Source organism: Rhinatrema bivittatum, chromosome 8, assembly GCF_901001135.1.
Source record: "Rhinatrema bivittatum chromosome 8, aRhiBiv1.1, whole genome shotgun sequence".
NCBI classification, from domain to species: domain Eukaryota; kingdom Metazoa; phylum Chordata; class Amphibia; order Gymnophiona; family Rhinatrematidae; genus Rhinatrema; species Rhinatrema bivittatum.
Genome location: NC_042622.1, coordinates 157,052,071 through 157,079,645, shown reverse-complemented (window position 1 = coordinate 157,079,645; position 27,575 = coordinate 157,052,071). Strand labels below are relative to the sequence as shown.

General features: G+C 44.9%; 1 protein-coding gene across 3 annotated transcripts in view; it reads right to left on the bottom strand.

Annotated features, from left to right (window-relative positions):
- The window catches only part of LOC115097266, a 199,237-nt gene that overhangs the window by 83,000 nt on the left and 88,662 nt on the right, over window positions 1-27,575 (bottom strand). For all 3 annotated transcript variants that reach the window (XM_029612932.1, XM_029612934.1, XM_029612933.1), the window contains exon 5: window positions 11,507-11,788. In XM_029612932.1, the coding sequence (XP_029468792.1) occupies window positions 11,507-11,788 (282 nt within the window). The remainder of the gene's footprint in view (window positions 1-11,506; window positions 11,789-27,575) is intronic.

Sequence of the window (27,575 nt, the reverse complement as noted above, 5' to 3'; positions counted from 1 at the left end):
TGCTCATTTCGGCTGGTCATAGCTTTGCAATCGTAAATATTTTTAAAAAAGTACTTCTTAGTAATTTTTAAAGTATTTCTCAGCAAGTTTGTTCCCCACATTCGTGAGCATGGGCAATGATTTGACTGTACAGCAGAGGCTACATGCCAGGGAGCTGCAGAAAATAATCAATAATCATTATTTCATCACCAGAAGAAAAATAGCGCAAATCAGCCTGGGGGACTTAGAAAAATTAATAAGTGAAATAGCTTGCCGTTGCCCTTGGTATTCAATGGAGGCTGGAACTCTAAATACCCAGGACTGGATTTTAATCGGCAATTGTCTTCATACGGCTCCCAGAGCTCCCATAAAGCAAAGATTAATCTGGCAAAAATGTACAGAGGCCATCGAACACATAGAAAAAAAAAGTTTAAAGACAGCAGTTTCAAACCATGTGCTTTTAGAAGCAGGCAGACTCAATCAGAATACCCTTCCCCCATCTTATGCTCAGTCTCCCTCAGAGACAGCAAATTCTTTGTATCAGCTCTCCATACCCATACCCAAGCCCATTCACACCTTCCCCACTTCTTTAGAAAAGCAGTCCTTGAGAACAATTGAGCCACAACCTGGCCTGGGTGGGGCGAATAGCATTGAATTTCAGCAGAAAGAAAACCTTACAGAAAAAGAATTGTTGGAAGGACTTCAAGCCTTCCCCATCACAGAAAAGAACCATGAACAAAGGGGGGACAGAAAATGAAATAGAACATCTGGGGACACACACTCACATGGCTCCTGTGGCTTCCTCTGCGTCCACCTCAGAGAAAAGGCCCCAGGAAACTGGAAACACTGAGGTCAGAAAAACTAGCCTTCCTCCATCTTGCCTGCAACCCCCTTCCCCCACCAACCACTCCCTGTACCCTCATTTGCCATTGCCTGAGACAGTCATTAATTCTGCATCACCAATTTGTCCAGGTAAATTACCATCTCAAACCACTGCTCCCGGTAACAATTTATGTGCCGCGGTCAGCATGGGATTTCATCTAGAACATGGAAATCTCACAAGAGAGGAATTATTGAAAGGGATTCAAGCCTCTCCTATTACAAAAGGGATTAAAGAGCTGGGTGTGGCAGCAATAGAGTTGAGTGCAGCCCGGAGCGCCATGAGCAGTGGCTATGCCCCCAGGTCTTCAAAGAAATCAGCGTATAAGACCTTGGGCCAGGCAGCTGCACTCCTGCGTTACAAGCAAAGAAAATATCACTATGAAAAAAAAAATGGTTTCTCTTAACAAACAGTACAGATTTGAAAAAAAAATGATTTCTCTTAACAAACGGTACAGATTTGGAAAAAATGGTTTCTATTAGTCTTTGAATTCAGTTACAAAAAATCTGCATACTTTGAGAGTATTTTCCCCCACAAAGTGTATGCACAGCCTTATGTTAAAACTGTACTGAAATTTGAACAATTGCTGTGTAAATTACATGTGAAATGTTCACTTTTTGCAAAATTAATTTGGCTCACATTTAAAATGACTCAATTTCTCTGAGATTTAAGTTTATAAGCAATTGCTTGAATTGCCAGCGCACAGATTTTTATTGTAATTCTCCCTTTCAGGACAAAAGTAAATTAAAATAGAATCTGTCTGCAAGGAATCAGCAAGTCCTTGCCAAGCCATTGTCTCTGGTTGATTTGTTAAACAATGCTATCTTTAAGTTCCTATTGACTGAAGGATTAGTTCCTTGGGTGCAGTTCTTTTCTTTTGAGAAACACTGCTCCTCCCCCCCTTTACTGTCTTTCTGTTAACTCTTGCTTGCCACTCATGGGGGAGGGAGGGAGAACTTTTGAAAAGAAAAAAAAACTGGACTTAGTCCTGCAGTTTCTCTCTCTAGTTTCTATATGTTATTTAATCTTTTAATACTTTCAAACTTCGTTAATACTGAACTGAGATTACTGAACAGCGTGTTTAATTTCCTATTCTAATAATTATAAGAAGAAATTCTATTCTGATATTCCACATTGAAAGTAAGCTCAGAGTATTATTGATTGCAACCTGGCACAATAGTTGCAATCTATAAAGTAATGATGGGGTCTCCACTAGGAGGCGCTATGTTATTCTACAAGTTATATTATATTATTGTTTTAATAATTCTGTTGTAAAATAGTTTTTATTTTTCAGGCCTACAGACCTTCTGTATTAAGGACACTTCAGTTTTATTTTCTTTTTCACAAAATTTATACAGAATTCTGAACCTTAAAATTTTTACTGATAGAGGTTGCTACATCTAAAGCAATCCCTCCCAAACCTTTTCTTGCAAATCCAAATTGATTTTATTAAATTGAATAATAGAATTGATTTCTTCAAGGTTAAAAAAGTAAAAAGCTCACTTTAATCCTTACCTTAATATATTTTTGCTGTATGCCAGTTTTTAATATTTTCCAGATTTACAGCCTTCCTGCCATGAGGAGATGTGAAGGTGAACACTTTGCAGTTTATTTTAACATTTTTCTAACACCTTTTGACTTTATACTTTTGATCCTTGATCTAATTTTGTTTTTGATAACTTTTTGATAAGATTTTTAGCTCAAATTATGTGTTATCTGTTGTCTGTCTTGATGCCAAGAAGACTATGAATGAATATTTGCAGGATGAATGAATATATGTCAGTCTTGTGTAACATATGTTTAATATAATGTCTGACATACTTGTCATTTGTGATTCAGCTTCCTACAAATGACTTTTCCTTTAAATGATTAATTTACACTTATTGCTATTTTACTGAATGAAAATTGATCACTGCATAAAAACTTTCTTGATAATGGGGTTACCCTCTGTTCTGAAAACTAATAATGGCTCTGCTTACTGCAGCCATTTCTTTGCATGAATTTTGTCAATAATTGAACATTAAATACTTATTTGGCATCCCCTACAACACCACAGGGCAAGCCATTGTGGAAAGAGCCAATCATACCCTTAAGAGCTCTGGACCAAACAAAAAGAAAAAGGAGGGATTGCCCCTGGATTTCCCCCTAAGAAGGACTGGCTGAACAAGAACAAAGTATTGTTTTAAATCACTTTAAATCATCTCAAACATATCAAATTTAAGACCACAGCCATGAGTAATCATTATGGGACTAGGGTTAGTCACCCACAGCCATTAGTTTTGTATAGAATATTTAATGTCTGGTACGGTCCCGTTCCCTTAAAATGGGGAACGAGGATATGTTTCTCTGCTTGCTTCCACAGGTATATCAAGCTGTGGAACGATGGAAAGGTGTCCAGGTCTACAGGACCCGATCCCAAACTTCTCCCTGAGCCTCCACAGCCCTCAGAAGGACAGAGACCGGACTCCTTGCAAAAAGCAGCACCACATGACCTGGGGACAGATCAAGGCCCTATCCAACCAACCTGCACAACTCTTAGAACAGCAAGGCCTTGAGAAAACTCCAGAGAACTTATTAGCCGCCCTTTTCTTGCCTGAATGCCAACTCATTAACAATTGTGTTCTGTACCCTCATCTTTTGCCTTATTTCTCCAGCTATGGCGAATTCAGAACAAGGACTCTGACAGAACAACATGTACATTCTCGATGCACAGAACTTTTCACACCTGTTGAATCGAACAGACTGTTGATTCTGCACACTCATGCCAACCCAAGCCTGCGGAGAACTACTGATGCATGCTGTACCATTTAACCTTACAGTATGGACTAATTATCCTTTACAGAGAGGTTTTCATTAACTCTCCAGTTAATAATACCATACTACACATTGGTAGCTGTATTCAAGAGACTGCCGCTCTTTGTTGGGACTATGATACAGGGGACGGAAAGGGGATTCAGGTGGGAAATATCCATATTGTAACTGAACTTTTGTATTAATCACTGAACACTTACATAATTATACCACATATATGTGCAATTGGCAGATTTCAGGATGTGCAGTGGGAGACCCAAGCAGGTGCAGAAAATATAGAGGGGATGAGGGATTTACCGTTTGTAGTTATATAGCCCAAATGATAACCAATGACATGTCCACTAATCTGTTAGGAAACATATGGATGTTATGTGGGCGTAGAGCATATATGCACATTCCCCCCAAGATGGAGAGACAGATGCACTTTAGGCTACATCCTCCCCTCATACTATGCAGTCAAAAATTTACCCAAAGCAAGGCTCCGTAACAAAAGGGAGGCGATAAATAATCCCATAGAAAAGTATACAGAAACTCAGATAGCTAGAAGCCTGTTTCCCCCAATGGGGACAGATATGAATTACAGAGACTTACACATCCTAGCTAACTGGACGACTGCCATATTTAATCCGACAGTCCATGCATTAAAACTACTCACAACAGAAGTCTCTCAGATTAGAGAAGTAGCATTACAGAACAGCTATACCTTAGAAACCATTTTAGCCTTAAAGGGTGGTGTTTGTGCATTAATTGGATCTCATTGCTGTGTGTACATATCAGTTTATAAAGCAAACCTCACACATACCATAGAGCAGATAGAAACCATGGTTGCTGATGCACCATTTTCAGGCAGAATACCTACTTCTCCATGGGACTGGCTATGGTCCTGGCTCCCTGATATTTCTGGTCTCAAAGGGGTGATTTCTATTATAATTACTGTAATTATCTTAATTATTTGCCTGTGATGCTGTATTCAGTGCATACCCAACCTCATATCCATATTGAAACCTTGCTCTCAGCCCGGATACAAAGATGTCTTGTAAGATGCCTAATAGGGAATCATGAGCCCTGCAGCGTTGGCACACCACGCTGCACCAGCTCTGGGTGATATGGAGATTCAGGAGCTCATCGGCAGCTGGCACACCACGTCGAATCAGCTTTCTTCTCTCCATAATCCCCCTTCCCCTATTTCCAGCCCATACCAAGACATAACAGATTTCAGTAAGGGTCTAAAGCTTTACTGAGCTACCTAAACAAAAACAGAAAGGGTGAGATGTGGGAAATATGCGCTTGCCAGCAAGCCATTTCATCAGGGTTTAAACACTATCTTCCCTTCTCCCTGACCTTTGCCTGACTAAAGCATCACTTGTGCTTAAGCCTCTCTGCCTAGGAAAGGATACCTGACTTCATGTATTTCTCTGGCTTATAATTAATCCTGATTGCCTGAAATAAGGGCTGGGTGTTCCCTAGTCAGAGGCAGGACAAAGTCAGGAGGTATAGATTTCAGCAGCCAATGAAATGATCCGTGCACACCCCCTGAGCCAAAGCCAATAGTGTAGGGACTCGTCTGTTGCTATGGGAAAGTAGCCAATCATGTAATGACACATCATCTGCCTTTGTATGAATGTACAATAAAAGGAAGAGCCTCGTGAGGGCTCACCCCTTCTCTTCCTGCCTGCGATGAAAGCTGCCTCAAGTGTGTTCTATGCCTCCATATTCAACACATTTTACCTATCAGGGCATCAGCAGCAGATCCAACTAGGAAATTCAGTATCTGACTGGATGGATATAACTACAGGAGTACTGCAAGGGTCAGCCTTATCGACAACATTATTTAACATATACCTCACATCTTTATGCAAACTCCTGGCATGCCTTGGCATAAATTCTATAATTTACCCCAACAATATTCAGTTTTTCATGCCCTTCACATCCTCCTGGTCCCACACAATTGGACTCATTACTCTTTGTTTACACTCTATCAAGAGATGGCTATTTCACAACAAACTGCTGTTAAACATTGAAAAAACTGAACTTGTTATGCTTACTGCACTCAAAGACAACCCCCCCGCCCCCCCCCCCCACACACACACACACTTGATGCTCCTTTAGTCATTGTTTTTGATGGTTATTCTACTCCTATTCAGCGTTATGCCAGAGATCTTGGTGTCATCATTGACACCAATTTATCCATGAAATCACACATTCAAAATATTATTAAATCATCTTTCTTTAAATGCCATATGTTGAGATGCCTTCGTCCACTATTAAACCCATATGACTTTTATACAGTTTTACAGACACTAGGGCTAACCAGTCTTGATTACTATACTGTCCTATATCTTGCAGTACCAGCAAATTCCATCAGAGCATTACATATTGTTCAAAATGCCACCACTCGGCTGCTAACTGGTGCAGGGATACAAGAGCACATAATTCCTATCTTGTCATCCCTGCACTGGTTGCCCGTCCAGTGGTATATCCAGTACAAAATCCTGTCTCTAATTCATAGATTCCTTCAAGACAGTTCTATACTTTGGTTTAATGCTGCATTGTGTATAATTCAACCACCCTGTCTGTGGCGATCAGCTAATAAGAACTTTTTGAAAATTCCCTGGATTAGATTTGTGCATCTTGGCATAATTAGGGAACGAGCATGTTCGGTTTCCATATCTTCCCTCTGGAAGATAATAATATTATGTGCTAAATTATTTAAGAAAGCACTGAAAACTTATTTGTTCACGCAAGAATTTGGAGACTTAAGGCCCAAATTGAAATAATAGTTTACAAATCAGCAGATTGTGCATTTCACAGTATTAGCATTGTATTAGCATTATTTCATGGAACTTCAGCCTGACTCTGCAAGCTTTGATGAATCTGTTTTTTGATTATAAATGTATTTTAATTGTCATCTTTATTTTTAATATTATTGTTTTATTATGTCTGCCCTAATTATGTATGTAATATTACTGTAAGCCACCTCGAACACTTGGATGAGCTCACATTATACATTTAATAAGTAAATCAATCAATTAATTAATTAATTGATTAATAGTGAATCTGTTTATTCAGAGTCCAAGCCAATGTACCCTGAGGTCCTAGAAGTAAAGTTTTCCCCTGCTCAGGATGAAACCATACTCTATATCCCCCTTCACAGTGAGGATACTGAAGGGGGTTACACAAATAAAAAGAAAAAAAAATAAAGATCTGTATTAAAAAATAAAGAGATATTAAAATATCACACGAGAGGCATTTTCTGTAATCACTATACATGTCTGATTATAAAAAAAGGGGTCGTATATCTCAAACACTGAAGATAATTAAGAACATTGAGAAATGTCTGTTCTTGTTCTTATAAAAGCCAAATTTCAGCAGTTCGGTGAGTGGAAAGTTCCAAGGTAAAGTCAGTCGGGTAACTGTAGGGCAGCATTTGCCGCTCCCAGACTTTCCGGGAAAGTTTAGTCATGTAGCACTCAATATCTGCACTACCCGGCTAACTGGCTAAAATTATGCCTCATTCCCGGAACACTCCCTGCCCTCCTCCTTTTTAATTAGCTAAATTTTACTTGGAATTTCAAATATTACAATTTGTCTAGGTACCTCAAAGGTTACCCAGGCAAACCCCTTGAAAATTAACCTCATAGTTTCAAATATAATTTCAGATCGTACACCCATGACATCAAACTCAATTAATAATTATCTGACGTCATGAATTGATACCAACTATTATAACAAACATAACGGGGAAGATCGATAGGTGCCTCCAAGACAGGTACCGAGAAGACTGCTCAGCAAAGATGGACATAACCTGGGCCCCGTCACTTCAACCCTTGCTTCTGCCTGATTCTGCCATGCTGATGACCCTGCCAACATAAGAGCCAATGCAATTGGGTCGCTCTCGTTTGACACTTGAGGAAAGGACCTAATGCAGACAACTTTCTGTTTATTCTGCATGGCTCAAGATCACTTCTTAGCTCAATGCCTAGCGAGAAAGAAAATCTTGCCATGCCTGGAGTCATCTGGACAGATGACCTTAGACCTGACTATCTCAACTCCTCAGGTCCTCATGCCAGTTACGTTGCAGCAGTGTTCCATTTGTTTCTCCACTCGAGCCTTGGTGGACTCCAGCTCCAGAAGGAATTTCATACAGCAGAAGCTTGTTTTCATCCATCTACGGGGACTCCCTTCTGGGATGGGTGACCCAGACCACTGTGCCATTTATGTTATGTATTGGCCCCTCACACACATAGACCATTAGCTTCATACATACTGTCCAGAGCCATGAGCCCGATTCTGTTAGGCTTAACATGGCTCCAGTGACACCAGCCACAATTTGATGGATCCTCACCAGAACCTATCCAGTGGGGACCTGGATGTATCAAATTCTGTATGGAATCCAAAGGATTGTCTTGCCTGATGATCGTGGCCTCCATCCTTCCAAGACTTCTGACCCTTTTATAAGGAATCCAGAGAAGCTCAAACTGAACCAGGAAAATACCCTTAAAGAACTCTACGAGCAAATACAAGAAATCTGGGGTCAAGAGAGGTCCAAGCAAGGAAGTTTGGAAAGAGAACATAATCAGGACAAAGAAAAGCTTGAGTCTTTTATCACTAAAAAAAACACAGAGATACGAATTCTGCATACCTGAACGCAACCGGAAAAGGGCGCTTCTCCTCTTCCTGGTCGTCCAGAGAGGAACACTTCTTCACAGTCAATCAGCCCAGAAGAGACCATCCCTTCAAATGAGGCTCTGCTTCTGTCCCTGAAATTGTATGAACCAGGGGAGAAAACCAATTGTTTCGTTGTGGAAGCTACCACCCGAGCCAAGAGAACAGTTGGGATCTGGAGGAATCTTCACTGCTGCTACCCTGGAAAACCCAAGGCCTCAGGAAGGGGGTTTAAGAGGGGGGTACTGTTATGATCGGCGGTCCATGGGTCGTCTCTCAGACCACCGCTCCTACCTTTCAGACCCGTTTCTGTTGCACGTGGAAGAACGCCGCTGGTGGTCCCGGCCATACCAGCCACCCCTCTACATAACAAGATGCTGCCAATATGTGATGGGTACTGCGATCCAGGCCTGTTGCTCCCTAGGCCCATGTGTGACTTACTTTACTTTAATTTAAAGTAAGTACCTGAATGTAAACCGATGTGATATCTCAGATCGAATGTCGGTATATAAAAAAATAATAAATAAAAAAAGGGCTCACAGTGGGAAAAAGCCTCACAAAGCCCCGGGATGATGTCAGCATGTTGGCCTTATTAGGCCCCTTCTGATACTGCTCCAGTGCATTGACAACAGGTCCCCTACTTCCTTAAGTAGTGTGAGTTCTCCCAGCATCTTCAGTATTCACTTCCAACCTCAATGGTCCTTTTTTACTTCCCTTATTCTTCGGTGTCTTTGTCTTTCTGCTCCTGTGGTTCCCGTCTTCTTCGTCAAGTTTCTGTGGTCACCTCTTTGGTTCTTCTGTGTGCCTTGCTTCCTGTGCCGCCCCTTCCCTTCCTGCCTGCCTGCAAGCTCCATCTTTCCTTAGACGAACTTCCCAGTATTGACCTTGGCCAGCTTCATGGACTCCACTTCAACTCTGTCTGCCTTTGACCCGAGCCTGCCTTTGACTCCATTTTCACTCCAGTCTCTTCAACAGATCTTCAGTTATCGGCAGAGGCCCCCAGTTAAGACCTGCCGGCCCTGGCACCCGAGGGCTCAACCTAAGGGGAACATGGGTTGGTACAGATGAAGCTCCAGGTGGGCCTCTGCCTCGTCTGAGTTCGCCTGCCGACAATCAGGACCTGCTGGCTTCCTCCCTGCAGGGGGCATCAAATCTGCCTTGGCCCATGGGTCCATGTTCGTAAAACAACAATGTTCACTGCAGATTTCCCCCAAGAAATTGATCCCATTAGCCAAAAAATGATGCAAGCCATTTCAACAGTCATTTTCTATTCCCAACACTTGCAACCTAACATTATACCATAATCAACTGTGACAAACACCACAATGAGGGCAATTTTCAAAGCAGCAGCTGCTGCTTAGGCACATAAATCACTTATCTGTCTAAAATGTTAGCCGCATAACTTGTGGGCATATAGTGGGCAGATTGAGGCACAGCAAGTTAGCCATATAAGTTAGACAGCTTACTACCAATATTAGGTACTATTTCTCTGTTGCGTCCATTACTGCTAGACGCCCTCACTCCGCCCTCTCTACCTCTGTGGTGACTCACTCTGGATCTGATGGACGGCTACAGCCACGGCATCTCCATGCAGTGTCCCTCCGGCATTCCCGGACTGGCTCGATGCTGCTGATCCACCATGCTGCCTGATGACGTAGGGCGCGCGCGTGCCCCGACTAATGTACCAGCAAGGGCGCAAACCTCGGGGGCGTCCCCCTGAACTGACGTCATCCGCTTCCAATATAAAAGGTCTCAGTATTCGCTAACTAATCGAGTTAGCAAGGACACGAACTCGGACAAGGATAAGAATATGGACTTGCTACGAATTCATCCAAGCTACTCTGCCTCCTCGGACTTACCAGGGGTACCTGCTCCTTGGGGGCCTCGCTCTCTTTTCTTTATTTCAGATTGCAGATGGGCCCTCGAGGAGCGAGTACTGGTTCCTATGTTCCTGAACACTCTGAAGATTCTCTACTGCCTAGAAGCTATCACAGATACAGACATTTGTGAGTTACCATCGCTCTCTCAGAGCTTTCCCTGGAACCAGTTACTCGCTCCTCGAGGGCCTAACCCTTTCCAGCTACTGAGCCTCTTTAAGACCTTATGTGAGATTGGTTATCTAGTTCTGGATATGAACACAGCATACCCTGTCTACTCACTATCTATAGTCTCTCTACAGCTCAGCCACCCTGGGATCGCTGTTCCAGTATCTGAGGGACTTCAGCCCTACCGGGCATATCAGCTCACTACTGTCACCTCTGGTAGTTCTACTAACCTGTCTAATAAAAGAACTATCTGTGTCTGTCTCCATAACCCAGCCTAGACATTGGTCCCTCTCAGGATATCCTCCTGGGGGCGCTGTCATCTGCCATCGGCCCAAGGATTCACTTATCTACCTTCCTCTACAGCTGAGTGCCCTCTCCAAGCACTCTGCTGGTACAGATTGCTACTCCTTCCAACAGGGGTCCTCAGCAACAGTTCATAACAAATTGTTATCTACTCCCTTTACAGGAACTGAGCATATCAGATTGCCAACTCCTCCCTCTCCTGGAGAAGAGCATTACAGATTGCTAACTCCTCCCACCAAGGGAGCTGATTCATTACAGTTTCATAACAGATTGCTAACTCCTCCTTCAACAAGAGTATCCAGCAGCCAGTTCAGAATAAGATTGCTAACTGTTCCCTCTCCTGGAGGAGATTCCTAACAGATTGCTAACTCCTCCTCCCTCTGGAAGAGCGAACCCTAACAGATTGCTAACTCCCAGCTCTAACACAGAGCTTTCCTAACATTCTCTTGATAATAAATGTTCATAGACTTGAAAATGAAAGACAGATGCATTGTTTTCCTCCCCTAGCCTAAAGCAGATGCATTGTTTCCCTCCCCCACTGGGAAAGCCTAATTTTTCCCCAACTAAGTATGCGTATTGTTGACCCTCAGGTGACTTTATTCAGGATAAGGACTGGTCAACTTTCCGACAGCTAGTTTACCTGAGATTTTAAAAGTCTTCTGATAATTATCCTCTACAGAAACTATCACAGGCATTTCTTATTACTTTCTTTTATTAATTCTCTTCAGTCCTTTTGATGTACCACCCCTTTTTCTATCAGATGATATTAAACTGGAGCTGATCCTCCTGGAGCAAGTTTTCTCCTTCCCCGAATGACTCTTACCACGCCTGCTGTAGTCCATTGAAATGCCCCCTGGTGCATTTCTGCTCTTGCTGGGCTCTGGAACCTGGCTTCTATCATCGGTGGGTCTCCACCTGTCACTGTTTCCAGACTGCACGGAGACGCCCATCCCAGAGGGCGACACATTCTTCTCAAAGTATCCCGCATTGGTGATGTTACCGGCAGGGTTGTACTGCCCCACCACAAAGAACAACCCCTTGCCATCTGTCGCCATGCCAACGCCAACCTCCCGGGAGTCCTTCCACACCACCTGGGTGAAGTGACCTATAGAATGAAAACAGCAGAAAGCAGAGATAAACTAGGAGAATATTAATACTGCACCTTTTAGAAGCCAAGGTGAATAATTCTGTCCTGTCCTTTTATGATCGAAACAACCCAAGCTAAGACCTGACTCTCTGTCTCTCTGATACTGTAACCTGCTTCTCTTCAAGCTTTCTATCTCCCAAACTGTCCCATATAATACATTCAGAACACAGCACCTAAAAACATTGTCTTGTTCCCCAACCTCTATCTGTCCTGCACATCCCCTCTTTCTGCCATCCCCACATACACCAAAATCTCTTCACTGGATCCACCATCCTCTTTCATCTGAAATTCAAGCTGATCTCTTTCAAGGTCCTCTTCCTTCATTTCTCATTACATCCCCCCCTCCCATATCCTGTGCTCAGCACAGGCCTCGTTCCTCTCTGTTCACTCTCATCTCTTTCTTTTCCCTTGTCTTCTATCTGTTTAAAACATATTTATTTAAGACAGGACTGACCAGCTGGATTCAGGGAGTGTGGTGGAATTTGACTGTAGGAGCAAGGTCCAATAAAATTTTCTAACTCTATGTATGCTGACAAGCTGGAATCTCAATCAAAGCAACACAGGATGCTTGGCATCCTTTTCTGAACTAGAGGGACTATTCTTTACATAGAAAAAGAAGGACAAAGCAAGACTTTTTCTGGAAAAACAGATTCAGCTAGGTGCCACTGAGTCTATGCTTTATAGCTCTTCTACACAAATCTGCCTATCAGAGCCTGTGGTCTTATAAAAAAATGTTACCAAAATGGTAAATGTTAATCTAGCTGAGAGCTGACATGTTTGAAAAAAAAACTGGAGGAATTGGACAATTCACATTGCTGATCTTGAAGCTAATTGATTTGCATTAATGTACTAAAAAATGCAAATGAATCCCTTTATAAAGGGGAGAGTGTACATTTTTGGCGACTCTGGTGGGACATTTAGAATGTTTTGGTAGAAGTAGAGAAATAAAAATGTGGGTCAGTTGCATTTAAATCTTTTATCATGGGTTTGCTTTTGAACAATTGTGTGCAGATATGAGCTAGCCACATGTACCAACTATAGCAGTGGACCGACACACCTCACCTACCACTTCTTAGTGTTGTGGCTGAACAATTCCAGCTCTTCTCATGGAACTGCTACTGTCCCCTACCTGGGTTAAGTGCTATCATTGCTGAAGGCCAAGCCGTGCTGGTCCAAAAACCTCTAGACAACTGCGAGACTGTGTACAGCAGACCTCCAGCAGCACCAAGGAAGAGATCCTTAAATACAGACTGCATTTTCTAAGGTTGAGCATTTTCAATTCCTATCTGCAGGGTAGTTAAAGGGGAAGATATTTAGATCTAGCCAGTATACTGTATCTAGATAAGTATTAAAGTTAGCTGGATAAGCTCACACGGCTTCCTTTTGAATTGCTATGGGTTACGTCTAATTGATATGGTTAACTTTACTGGATAAGGCTGGATATCATTACTTATCCGGCTAAGGGGGTTATTTTCTAAACTCGTATCGAATGCGAAAAGGGTGCAAATAAGCTGGAGGGAAGGAGTCGGGAAGGGGAGGGGTTGGGACAGGGAAGGGAGGGGGCGGGGAGGGGGAGGAATAGGTCGCGGCACCGCTGCTGGCGATAATGTGAGGGACATTATCGTCGGCAGTAGTGCGGCAAATAGCACCACCTTTTACGGTGACGCTATTTGTGCGAAAGGCTGCAGCCATCTGCACCGCAGCCAGCGAAATTGCACTGCCGTGGTGCGAACGGCTGCGGCCTTTCGCAGGCCTGCCCCCCCCCCCCACCCCCTTTTATGCTGGATTCATCATTCTGCGAAGAATGATGAATCCAGTCCTAAATTAGCTGGATAAATAGCACTGCCCAGTTATGCCCATAGCCCACCCACTGACTATTTGGCTAACTAACCAGAAAGAACCATATAAATGACAGCAGAAAATAGCCAAATGGTCCATCCAGTCAGCCCAGCCAAGCTTAAGGTGGTAACTGCCACTCTGTGCAGGTTACTCCCATATTACTTTTAAGGTTAGTAACTGTCGCTCTGCGCAGGTATCACCAAACCTTATGATACCTATACAAATTTCAGCTAGTAACATTTTTTACTGGGCAATGAGCTTTCTTGAAAATTCAGACAGTGCTGCTTGACGTGCTTTGCTTATGGATTTAGCCATAGAAGCAATCCTATGCCTTTTCTCTTATGTCTGCGTATCAGTACTCCAGACCATAGAAGTCAGGGGTCCTCTTGGTTGTGGGCCAGAGAAGGATGACCAAAATGGTGGGGGGTCAATGGCAAGAGGCAACGGGGAATTAGATTCAGACAGCAACCAGCAATGGCCCTGACTTTTATAGTCTGAGAAACTGATAAGTATGAGGGTAACCTGCACGACGCAGCAGATGCTACCATAAGCTTGCTGGGCAGACTGGATGGTCCATTGGGTCCTTGTTTGCCTTCATTTCTGTTTCTCTGTTTCTATGTCTGAATTCAATTCCCATTTTCCCTCTGCCATTGAAGCAGGGAGCAATGTTTCAGTTGCATTTAAAGCATCAAGGCTTATTGGTTAAGCGTAGTAATCTCCATATTTTCTGCCACACCAGCAAGTTACCCCCCAGCATGCTTTTCTCATTTCCATCATCTGACCTTTAGAGATCCACAGTGTTTATCCCATGCCCTTTTGAATTCTTTGACAATTTTCGTCTTAATCACCTCCTCAGAAAGGGCATTCCAAATATCCACCTCTCTTTCCGTGAAGAAATATTTCCTGATGTTAGTTCTGAGTCATCCCCCCCTGGAGTTTCATTTCGTGACCCCTAGTTCTATTGTTTTCTTACCAATGGAAAAGGTATGAAGTTCGTGCAACATTAAAACCTTTCAGGTATTTGAAGATCTGTATCATATCTCCCCTGCACCTCCTCTCTTCCAAGGTATATATATATTCAGATCCTTTAGCTTCTTCTCATAATTCTTCTGAAATAGACCCCACACCATTTTGATCGTCCTTCTCTGGAACACCTCTATCCTGTCTCTATTCTTCTTGAGAAATGGACTCGAGAACTGAAAATAGTACTCCAGGTGAGGCCTCATCAAGGTCTTACTAGTTATTCCTCTCTCTCTGAAGCCTAGCATTCTTCTGGCTTTAGCTATCACCTTGTCACACTGTTTCATCATCTTCAGATCATCAGACACTATTACTCCAAGATCCCTCTCGGTCTGTGCACATCAGTCTTTCATCCCCCATCACATACAGATCATTTGGATTATTGCACCCCAGATGCATGACTTTGCACTTCTTGGCATTGAACCCAGCTGCCAAATCTTTGACCACTCTTCAAGCTTTCTCAAATCATTTTTCATTCTCTCTATGACTTCATGCATGTCCACTCTGTTGCAGATCTTAGTATCATCCACAGACAAACTTTACCTTCTATCCCTTCCACAATGTTGCTCACAAAGTTATTGAACAGAATTGGTCCCGACACGGATCCCTGAGGTACTCCACTTAACACCGATCTCTCTTCAGAGTAGGTTCCATTTTCCATTTCAAGCTTTCTCCTATCAATCAACAAGTTTGTAATCCATGCCACCACCTTGGCTTTCACTCCCAAGCTTCTCATTGTATTCACAAGCCTCCTATGTGGAACCATATCAAAAGCTTTGCTTAAATCCAAGTAGATCTGTTATGGTTTGAGGTGTTTGAGTGGATTCTTCGGTACTGTGGCAGATGACCACGCCCCTGGGGAGGAGTCCCGCGGGGAGCCACAGTACTGGGCTAGACTCAGGATGCACAAACACAGAGTTATGTCTTTTATTGTACAGTTGTATGTATACCACCAGAGGTGGCAGTAGTGAGGTGATCCAGAGGTAGCAGTCCAGGGACCCTCAGCAGAGGGGACCGTCTCACCAAGATGGTATAGGGATATCCAGGTGAAGGTTTTCCAGCATGGCAGAGCTGTAGATGAGACAGACTGAGAATAGATTACTCACTAGATGGTAGCTGTAAGGTTGACGATTCCACCAGGCAGAAGTAGATGGTAACAGGCACTGAGGCAGGGAGAGCAGACCCTCGAGGAGCAAGTACCTGATCTCAGTAAGGCACCTGAAAGAAAGCAAAGGGCCCCCGAGGAGCAGGTACCCAGGTTAGAGAATACCCCGAAGTGCAGAGAGAGCTTCCAGCGGCAGAGTAGCTTAGACCGGATAATTCCAATCCAATCCTAGTCCTTGCTAACTCAATGAGCTAGCAAACAAGCGTAGGCTAAATACCTGGTTGGTGTGACGTCACTCGAGGGGGACGCCCCCATGATTCCTGCCATGACATGGATAAAGACGTGGGTGGCGTGCATGCAACCTAGGAGGCCCTTAGGAGAAACATGGCGTGAGGCTTTGCCATAGCCGTTCCGGGGATGCCGGAGAATGCGGCTTGCAGACACGGCGGTAGCCATCTTCCCAAGGCTAGCGGGGAAAGCAGAGAAAAAGGTGAGGTACAAGGGTTGAAGTTGTCTGAGACCGACTGATCACATCGTGCACTCTTCTTTGATCCAATTTTCTTGTCACCCAATCAAAAAAATCAATCATATTTTTCTGACAGAACTTTCCCCTGGTGAGTCCATGCTGCCTCAAGCCCAGCAACCCACCGGATTGTAGACAATTACTATCCTTTCCTTCCTCCATTAATTTTTCCACCACCAAAGTGTCGCTAACTGGCCTGTAGTTTCCAGCCTCCTCTCTGCTATCACTCTTGTGAAGCAGGACCACCACCACTCTTCTCCAATCCTGCAGTATCATTCCTGTTTCCAGGGATCTATTGAACAGATCCTTCAGTGGACCCACCAGCACATCTCTGAGCTCATGCAATATCCTGGGGTGTATCTCATCTGACCCCATGGCCTTGTCTACTTTCAGTTTGCCTAGCTCCTCCCATATATTCTCTTTTGTAAACGGAGTTTCGTGTACTCCATCCCCATCTAAGGTCTTGTTAACCAGCAATGGTCCTTCTCCAGAGTCTTCTTTATTGAATACCGAACTGAAGTATTTGTTTAATATTTCTGCCATTTCTTCATTACTCTCCACACATTACTCCTTCTCCCCTGTCAATTTCAGTATACCATTTCTGGCCTCCTTTCTTTCACTGATATTTCTGAAAAAGCAGAGTTGCTTACCTGTAACAAGTTTTTTCTGAGAACAACAGGATGTCACTCCTCACAAATGAGTGACATCATCGAATGGAGCCCAGCACAAAACTTTTATCTCAAAGATTCTAGAACTTTTAAACATGCCCTACTGAGCATGTGCAGCTGTAGTCATCACCTTTCTCCCTAGGCAGAGTCCCTCAGTTCATGATATAGTTAATACATGGAGAAACCAACTCCCAGGGGAGGTGGCTGGGTTTCGTGAGGACTGACATCTTGCTGACTTTGGAGAATACCTGTTACAGGTAGGCAACTCTGCTTTCTCCAAGGACAAGCAAGATGGCAGTACTCACACATGGATGATTCCCAAGCTATTGGCTGCCCAAGCAGGACAAAGCAGGAGACTGCTCCCTTTTGCCTGTGAGGCAGCCAACCCACAAAGGGGTCTAGGTGGGAAAAGAATTGGGTTCTACAAAGAGAAAACAATAGAACAGACACAAAACCCCAATGTGTAACAGAAGAATGTTGCAAATGCCAGCAAGAAACATATTCCGTGTTATGGCCGCCAGCCGTGGCAGTCCGCGACCGGGGCTGACTGTCATGGCTGCCGGCCGCGGCAGTCCGCAGCCAGGACCTAGCACTCACCCGCGGCGTCGGGGCTCCACAGAGGCTCCTGCTGGTGCAGGGAGCCTCAGAAGGCGTTCTCCGTGCGGCCAGCTGCAGGCCTCTGACACCTGCCGTGGCTCCGCCCCCTTCTCCACTTCACTAGGGCCGCGCGCGCGGCTGAAGACAGCATTTAAAGGGGCCACGACAGGAAGTGTCGTGGCTCCCTTCTGCAGCACTTCCTCTGGATTTGGTATTTAAAGGCAAGGTCTGCTCCTCAGACCTTGCCTTAGTATTGAGGTCTTGCTTGGTTCCTGTGTTCCTGGTATCCTGATTCCTCGTCCCGCTTCTGCTCTGCCCTCCTCGTTGGATTGCTTCTTTCGGACCCCGACCACTGGGCTGGCTTTGGACCGCACTTTGGATTTCGACCTCTGGACTGGCTTTGGACCATGCTTTGGACTTCGACCCCTGGACCGGCTTCGGACCGCTCTCTGGATATCGACCCTTGGACTGGCTTTGGACCACGCTCTGGTTTCCGACCCTTGGACTGGCTACGGACCGCTCGTTGGACTCGGAGTCTTGGACGACTTCTGCATTTTCTTCAACTTCTCTACAGAGATTACTTACGACCTGCTGGAGGCGCCAGCCGTCTGGAACCCACGACCTGCAGGAGGCGCCTGCATCCAGACCATCTTCTATCTTCAGGGAGTCGCCTAAGTCCCAGCGGCCGTGTCCCTACGGGCTCCTTCTGGGGGGACCACGTGCTTCCAGGGTGAAGTCCGATCTACATCTGCAACAGGCCTCGCCATCTGACGGTAGAGACCGACGAGGAGTTCGCCCCTTGACGGCAGTACAGACTCTACCTCAGAACAAGGGTCCACGCTCCAGGTACTAACACTCCATATCACAAAAAGTATTACAAGCAGGTTTTCGGATCAGCAATCCCTGACAATGACGGTAGATCTAGAACCTCCTAGATACAGGAAAAGGCATAGCGAAGCAAATAAGAGAAGAACTTTTGGATGAAGACCACACAGTTTCCTTTGGTGTCACAAGTCAACCGAAAAATGAAGCGGGGCCAGAGAACCCCCAGAAAGAAAGTGAGGTCCACTGGCATCTGAAGGACAGAATGCATTTGCAGAAGTGTGCCCCATGTTTGGCTGATAGGCACAATGAGCAGGAAAAAAACAAGCAATGCTTGGAAGAAGAATCAGCAACAACAGCAGGGTCTGTGGCAGAACCTACCTGCCAAAGTACCAGACATAGCTGACCAAGCAGGACAGCATCAAGGATATCAGAAGATGAAAAGCAATCCCTGAAATGGGATCGCTAATCCAACTCCTCGAGCAGGGAATTAAACTAGGCTTGAAGCTCACCCCCACTACACCCTGTCAAGGGCAGGACTATCCATCCTGTCTACATGATAGCTCAGTTGAGCAGGAAGGCACTTTGGACAACCCAGTGAAGTATGAAATGTTAAAGGCAGTACTGACCAAAACTTTGTGACAAAAACAGGTAGTATAACATTCCCTGTAGGTATACAGTAAAATATATCATGAATGCCCTAGCTTTTCTTCCCTTCCCCCAAAATTTCCAAATGGATGTCGGGAGGAGCGAAGAACACAAGGAGGCAGACCAATGGGCTGCAGGGGTAAGAAAAAACCGCTAGGCTGTATATCTGAACACCAACTGAATTACTCACTGCTGAATCCAGTAGGGATGTATCCCCCCCAAGGCAGATCTCTCAGCCTGCTTCGAACAGAGGAAACTTAGAGCAAACCCCCCGGGAAGAAATCCAGAAACATTCCACCAAGAGACAGGAAACAGAGATGCAGCAAGCGCAAACCCCTGCAGAACAGGATTTCCTCACCAATCTGTAAACTCAAGGGTACCAGGGCAGGGTCAGTGTGATCTCGGGACAGACTGCCCGCCAACCTGGCCTAGGTATGAATACTTCTGCTATGATTACATATACTTCGCCCAACGAAGCACGTGGCCCAGAAAATGGAAGAACTGTTGCATGAGCCAGGATTCTCCTGTCGCAGACAGAGTTATCCCCAAAATGGGGAAGTACAGTTTGCAAGCCACCACAACAAAAGAGTAGCACCACTGTTGCAGTGTCCCTCATCCCCCAACTCCCTCAGCCATGGATATGGAGAGAGGATGAAAGGCATACTCGTCAATTAAATGGGCCAGAACTCTCCTCAGTGATTTAGGGTTCCACAGGTGAAAATGACTGGCAAGAGTGGTCATCCACGAAAAATGCTCATTAAGCTCAGCAGGTATCAAAAGTGATTCCCGAATGGGAGAAACCCTTAATCTTCACCAGGGAGCTTCTCTGAAGAGAAGAGCTTGAGTATGATGGGGAGACCGAATCTGGAATAGCTTTTTCATGAAATAGACTCGCTGTGCCTTAAGACAACCCAAGAAGAGTACTAACATTCGACATGCTCTTGGATTCCACGGGGGACAGAGAGCAACTTTAGTCAGAAGCAGTGAAATCCATTCTCTGGGAAATGGAGAATGAGGGCCATCCACTGTAGGCATGGACAACTAGGCATCCAGGGAGCTCCATAAGGGTGGTCTCCATTTCCTGATGGAACAGGAAAGCAACGGGAATGGAGGCCTCCCAATTCCGAAAAAACTTTCACATTTCCAGGTGAGAGTTAGGTTACAGTCACTGACTGCTGAGGTTCATAAGCGATCAAATCTGCCACCTGCAGCTACCCTCAGATGGGGTAGGCTACCACAGTAATCAACGGAGGGACCACAGCAAAAACGGTCCAACAACCACCACTGCTCTCCCTCAACATCCGCCAGTCTTGGCCTACAAGAAGATGCATCGATTTAAAAGAATTGAGCTCCAGATCGGCGACAGACCTACAAGGGACAGTGCCCCAGGGGCTTCCTCATGAAGGAGATTCCTAAGATAGGAGGGACAGAAAGACATACTCCTCTTCTGAGGGTGGGGAAGAGTCCTAACACTAGCCTCCTGGTAACCACTTCCATAGGGGTCAACCATGAACACAGTCAAAGATCAGTTTAGTTGCTGCAGTGTACAACCTGTTGTGCTCATCATGATGGAAACACACACACCTATACACTAGAAGAACGGAAGAGCGAAGACACTGGAGCAGAAGATGTAGGAACTGAAGACACTGAAGATCGCAGAGACAGGGACTCTGAGGCAATTTGTGCTACTAGGCAGTAGGGAGACCTGTTGCCAAGGCACCTGAGGAATGTCTGTCATGGCCTTACATAGCCAGAAAGTGTGATGTTATCTGAAGGCACCTGTTGGGTTTTCCCGCCGCTGGCCCTTTAAAGCTGGAGAATTCGGCACACACACACCCTAGAGGCAGCGGGGACCAGTGATGTCAGCAGCGTCCTGCTGCAATGGCCTTCAGCAGCGTCCTATTGCATCACAACACAGCAACTTGCCACGCTTGGGGAAGAGGCAGATTGGCGGTGTTCTGACAAGGAGGAAGGCCCAGCCCGGGGTTAAGAGTGGCGGTTTGTGGGAGGAGCCTATGGACCACCGAACGCAACAAAAAAATAGTCAAATCCTACCTCCTGCTCAATGTGAGAATAACAAACAGTTGCAATATGCCCCTCCCACTCATCCAAAATTAAAACCATTACCAAGCCATCTCTACCTTACAAAGGCTCACCTGAAAAGAAACTTAAACTTAGCTAGAAGGATACAAGTGTGTGATATCAGTGTTGCTGTCAGAGGAATGCAGGATGCTTAGCCAGGACAATGGAAGCTTGTATCCTCACAGCTCTGCTTAAGCTTCTTTTGAGATGATGCATTCTGCGAGTGACGGGAGGGAGAACATTGGGGAGTTTGGATATGATTTTAATTTTGGGCAGGTGGGAGGAGAGTATTGACACCATGTATCATTCTTATTTTGGGCAGGGAGGGTTGCAAGATCATATGCTGGAGGGCTGGCGGTTCTCCCCAGCATAACTTTTTACATTGCGAGATAAGGTAAAAGCTTCTCCTTCTCACATGGAGATGACAGAAATCATTGGGATTTTGCTGCATTAGGGTATGTGGCCCTCATTTTTAATCAGAGGAAGGAGTCAATGGCCCCCAACAATTTTTTTCCTTTCCTGGGGGAAAGGGGGGTAGAGGGGTATCTAGCTGCTGTTGGCTTGCCGGGTTGTTGGGGTTTTTTTTAAACTTAACTAGCTATTTTCAGAACATAACTGGTTTTGTTTTCCAGTTATCTGGGAAAACTTACCCGGATACTTTTATCCATCTATATTCATCACCATGGCTAAAGTTATCTGGGTATAATTTTCCACATAAATTTAGCCAAGTATATTCAGTGGGAGATTTGCCTCTCTGAATATTCAGCAAAAATTATTGAGGTAAATTTACCTGGATATCTTATCTGCTCTTTGGCTTATTCAGTATAGACTTTACAATGTAGAACTTTCTTTTAATACTAAAGTTCAGATAGATCTTGGTGATAACTCACAAGAAACACTAGTAAATTTTTTTAATTTGAATGCAGGACCACCAATATTTAACTGCATATACTTGAATGTAATATGCTGTGTAGCTCTGGGTCACTTTTATGCTATTTTTATATATAATTTTTGAAATGTATGTAAATAAGTTTTGTCCAAATCCTTAAGTTGAAAAGCTCTCACTAAAGAACTATTAAGCACCTAGATAGGATTATAGAAAGTGCTGGGGAGGAGCCGGCTGTCCTAGCTTATAAGGAAACTAAAACGTCATAGGATAGGAAGCGATGTTCTTTCGTGGATTACAATCTGGTTGAAAGACAGGAAACAGAGAGTAGGATTAAATGGTCAATTTTCTCAGTGGAAAAGGGTAAACAGTGGAGTGCCTCTGGGATCTGTACTTGGACTGATGCTTTTCAATATATTTATAAATGATCTGGAAAGGAATACGACAAGTGAGGTAATCAAATTTGCAAATGATACAAAAATTATTCAGAGTAGTTAAATCACAAGCTGATTGCGATAAATTGCAGGAGGAACTTGCGAGACTGGAAAATTGGGCATCCAAATGGCAGATGAAATTTAATGTGGACAAGTGCAAGGTGATGCATATAGAGAAAAATAACCCTTGCTGTAGTTACACAATGTTAGGTTCCATATTAGGAGCTGTCACCCATAGTGGATAATACGTTGAAATCGCCGGCTCAGTGTGCTGTGGCAGTCAAAAAAAGCAAACAGAATGTTAGGAATTATTAGAAGGGATTGGTGAACAAAACGGAAAATGTCATAATGCCTCTGTATCGCTCCATGAGGAGACCGCACCTTGAGTACTGTGCATAAGTCTGGTCATCACATCTCAAAAAAGATATAGTTGTGATGGAGAAGGTACCGAGAAGGGCGACCAAAATGATAAAAGGGATGGAACAGCTCCCCTTTGAGGAAAGGCTAAAGAGGTTAGGTCTGTTCAGCTTGGAGAAGAAATGGCTGAGGGGGGATATGATAGAGGTCTTTAAAATCATGAGAGGTCTAGAATGGGTAAATGTGAATCAGTTATTTACTCTTTCGGATTATAGAAGGACTAGGGGGCACTCCATGAAGTTAGCAAGTAGCACATTTAAAACTGTTATGTTCGGTGTGTCTTTGAACGAGAAGTGGGCTCTTGGATTGTGAAGAGTGGAGACTCTACCCACAGGGAGGAGCCCTGTGGGCCCTTACCACAACAGGCAAGCGTTGCAACCGTCCCTTCCCGATGGCTTCACTCCACCTACCTTTCTTTCTTTGCACCTCCTCTCGCTATGGATGGACACCTGGCTGCCGCAGCGTCTGCCTGCCATCCTCTCCGGCGTCCCCGGACCGGCTTGGGCACTGCCTCCCGCCATGCTCCGCTAGTACCTTAGGGCGCGCTCGCGCAGCACGGCCCTCACTCTTATTTCTTACTTGGCGCGAACCTCAGGGGCGTTCCCTGTGATGACATCACGCTGCCCAGATATTTAAAGCCTACGATGGTTGCTAGCCTTTGAGTTAGCAAGGGGGATTCTTACGGATGGGATTTGCTCTCCGTACCCAGCTACTCTGCCTCCAATTTCCATTGGACTCTTAACGCTAACAGGGTACCCGCTCCTCGGGGGCCTCACTTGCTTTTCAGGTTGCTATCAGGAAACGGGTACTCGCTCCTCGAAGGTCCATGTTCCCTGACTCGCTGCCTGCTCCTACCTTCTCTTCTGCATGGAAGGATTCGCTATCTTCAACACCAGTAGGTACTACCATCTTCACCTCAGAGCTGGAACCAGGTACGTCACCTCAGAGCTGGAACCAGGTACTCGCTCCTCGAGGGCCTACCTCTGTTCCATGCCATCTCCTACATCTCCTACATCTCCTACATGGAACTGCTGGTGAGTACATTACCTTCAAGCCTCTCAGCTCTCAGGGATCAAGTACTCGCTCCTCGAGGGCCTGCTCTCCCTATCCTGGGGTTCTCCACACTGGGGCTTTGTGCATATTACACTGTACTCATTATTCTCAGTTCTTTCCACTACAGCACTGCTACCGGAGGAGTCACTGTTCCAGTGCCTGAGGGATACTAGCCCAGCCAGGCTACTTCTACTGCTCACTACTGCCACCTCTGGTGGCTTCACCACATTGTCTAATAAAAGATCAATCTCTGTGTTTGTATGTCTTAAGCCGAGCCTGACCTCTGGCCCCTCACAGGACTTCCTCCCGTGGGCATGGTCAGCTGCCACAGTGTCCAAGGGTCCACCCAAACCTCACTAATTATAATAGCAAGATCTCAGCAGTAAAGGACAAAAGAGGATTAACTTTATTATATAGCAAATGGTGATCCGAGGAACAGATCAATGGAGTCAGTCCAGATAGTAGTCCGCAGTGCAGAGTGGTCCAGTGAATACCTTCTCTAGGCGTAGCTTGTGCTGGCAATTCCAGTAGTGGTTCGCAGTGCGGGGTAGGCCGGAAGCCGATGGCGTGCACAAGACAGAGGGGATCCAGTAGTGGCCCGCAAGCGGGGTAACCTGAGAATCCATGCCACAAAGATAGTAGAGCAGGTTCTGTACTCACACCGATACTGTAGACATAGATGGAAGATCAGGAACTGAGGAGGTCCCGCAGAGGAACAGTAAGGGTCATTCTGGAACGATGCAGGACTCACTGGAATGAGAGTGAGAGAGAGATGGCTCTCCAAGGAGCGGATAGCCCTGAGTGCGGCAAGGCCCCCGAGGAGCGGGTACCTAGGACACTCAGAGAGACGAAGTCCCAGCGTGGCGGAAATAACAGGAAGGAATCCTTGCTAACTCGTATAGCAAGAGGTCAGCTGAGTTTAAGTATGGTAGGCGGGTGATGTCATGTGGTGGGGACTCCCCAAGGTTCCCGCCATGACATGGTTAAGAAGAGGACAGGCGCGCACGCCTTAGGTGAACCCGGATGTAAGAATGCTGCCGGGATCGCTCACGCCATCCCGAGCACGCCATGAGGGTTGGAGTGTGGAAGCGGAGGCCGACATTCTCCCCAGACTCGGAGCTGCATAGAGAAAGGAGGTGAGCAGCAAAGGTCGCAGCTGCCTGCCAATGATGGGCGCAACAAAAACTAATCGTAGAAAATTCTTTTTAACTCAATGCACAATTAAGCTCTGGAATTTGTTGCCAGAGGATGTAGTTAGCAGGGTTGTGCATTCGTTTGTGACGAAATAGGAAATATAGACGATATTTCCTATTTCGTCGTGTTTCAGGGTGTCACCAAAATGATAGGAAAACCCACAATATTTTGTGTGGTTTTCTTACCGTTTTGGGGGGGGGGGGGGGGGGGAGAAAGGGCACATAAAAAAACCCTCCCAAACCCACCCCAACCCTTCAAATTTCATTAATTGCAACCCCCCAAGACTTGCCCAACCCCCCTCCCCAAGACTTACTGAAAGTCCCTGGTGGTCCAGCAGGGTCCCAGGAGCGATCTCCCCCACTTGGACCATCGGCTGCCACTAATCAAAATGGCGCCGATGGCCCTTTGCCCTTACCATGTGACAGGGGCTATCGGTGCCATTGGCCGGCCCCTGTCACATGGTATCAGCAATGGATGGCCCGTGCCATTATTTAAGGTGGTGCCAGCTGTCCATTGAAGTCCTACCATGTGACAGAGGCTGGCCAATGGCACCGATAGCCCCTGTCACATGGTAAGGGCAAAGGGCCACTGGCGCCATTTTGTTTACTGGCAGCCGACGGCCCGAGAGCGGGAGATCGATCCTGGGACCCCTGCTGGACCACCAGGGACTTTAGGCAAGTTTTTTTTTGGGGGGGGGGGGGTCGGGAGGGTGGGGGATTGTAATTAATTAAATCTTAAGGGTTGGGGTGGTTTGGTTTTTTTTCAGTTCGGGACAGCCGAAAAAAAAAACAGCCCGAACCGTGGGAAACAAAATTTCCCATGGCAGGCCGATAATGAAGGCCGAACCAAAAGGTTCGGCCGAATCACATCTCTAGTGGTTAGTGCAGTTAGTGTAGCTGGGTTTAAACAAGGTTTGGTTAAGTCCTTTAACTGCTATTAATCAATTTGTCTTACAGAATAGCCACTGCTATTACTGGCATCAGTAGCATGGGATCTACTTAGTGCTTGGGCACTTGCAAGATGCTTGTAGCCTGGATTGGCCACTGTTGGAAACAGGATGCTGGGCTTGATGGACACTTGGTCTGACCCAGTATGGCAATTTCTTATGTTCTTATGTTTAAATTCCAAACTGCATAAGGAGTGAGCTATCAAAGTTGTTAAAAGTCACCTTTCAAAGTCAATACAGTTACTTCTCTCAAGTTGTGTGCACGCTCATGAAACAGACCCCGACAGGAATTCATGTTTCGGACAATGCCCGTCCATACGTGAGCCTTCAAAGAAACGCTGTCTCCCTGACACAGGCATTGTCCGAAACATAAATTCATGTCGAGTTGTGTTTCACGAGCGTGCACATAACGTGAGAGAAGTAACTGTCTTGATTTTGAAAGGTGACTTTTAACGACTTTGGTAGCTCACTCCTTATGCTGTTTGGAATTTGGTGGATAATAGTTCTTTAATGAGAGTTTTTCAACTTAAGGATTTGGACAAAACCTTTTAACATGCATTTCAAAAAAATATATATAAAAATAACTTAAAAGTGGATCAGAGCTACACAGCATATTATATTCAAGTATATGCTGTTAAATATTGGCAGTCCTACATTCATATTAAAAAAATTTACTAGTGCTTGTTGTGAGTTATCACCAAGATCTATCTGAACTTTAGTATTTTTGACATCGTTGATCTTGGAATATGATTAATACATTGAACTTTCTTTTAAAACAGAACAACATTTTTCCTCAAGTTTTAACCAAATGACAGCATGTCAGAAAAGGGTAACTTATAAGGCAATTTTCAAAAGCCTGTTTGAAAATTGTATGTGTACACTTCTACCTACATATATGTAGGAAAAAGTATACACATGGATCAACAACGCATGTCCTTTCACCACCAGGAAATGTAGGTGGTATTAGAGGTGGGGTTAGGTCATAGGAGGCAAAAACTGTAATAAGTTTGCTTGGCCTAAGACTGGTAAGCTTGGCTTAAGATGCATTCAGAAGGTAGGCCTCATTGGACTCAGTTTTCTCACTGCTGACCCCTAGAAGAATATACAAGAGTGGAAAAGGAAGAAGTAAACAAAAGATGCACAGGGAGTTAGAATTACAAGAGAACACCCATTGTTCTCTCTCCCTAGACTATGTTTTAGGAAATTTCATGCAATCTCTAAATCATGCTTACAGACGTGCAGACATAAATGGTATAAATAATATATATAGAGAGTGCAGGGGTAACAGAGACAGAGATAGAAACAGTGAGAGAGAGAGAGAGAGATAACAGGGATAACAAAAACAGTGAGAGAGAAAGAGGAACAGTCAGCTCAGAGAATCCTGAACCTTTAGCCACCTTTCTAATAATTGTACGAAAAGCATTTGTACTATATTATTGCAACTATTATCTGTACATTACTTTTGCTGAAGTGCTTTCTGGACTGTAACTTAGCAAACACCACTTATCCTG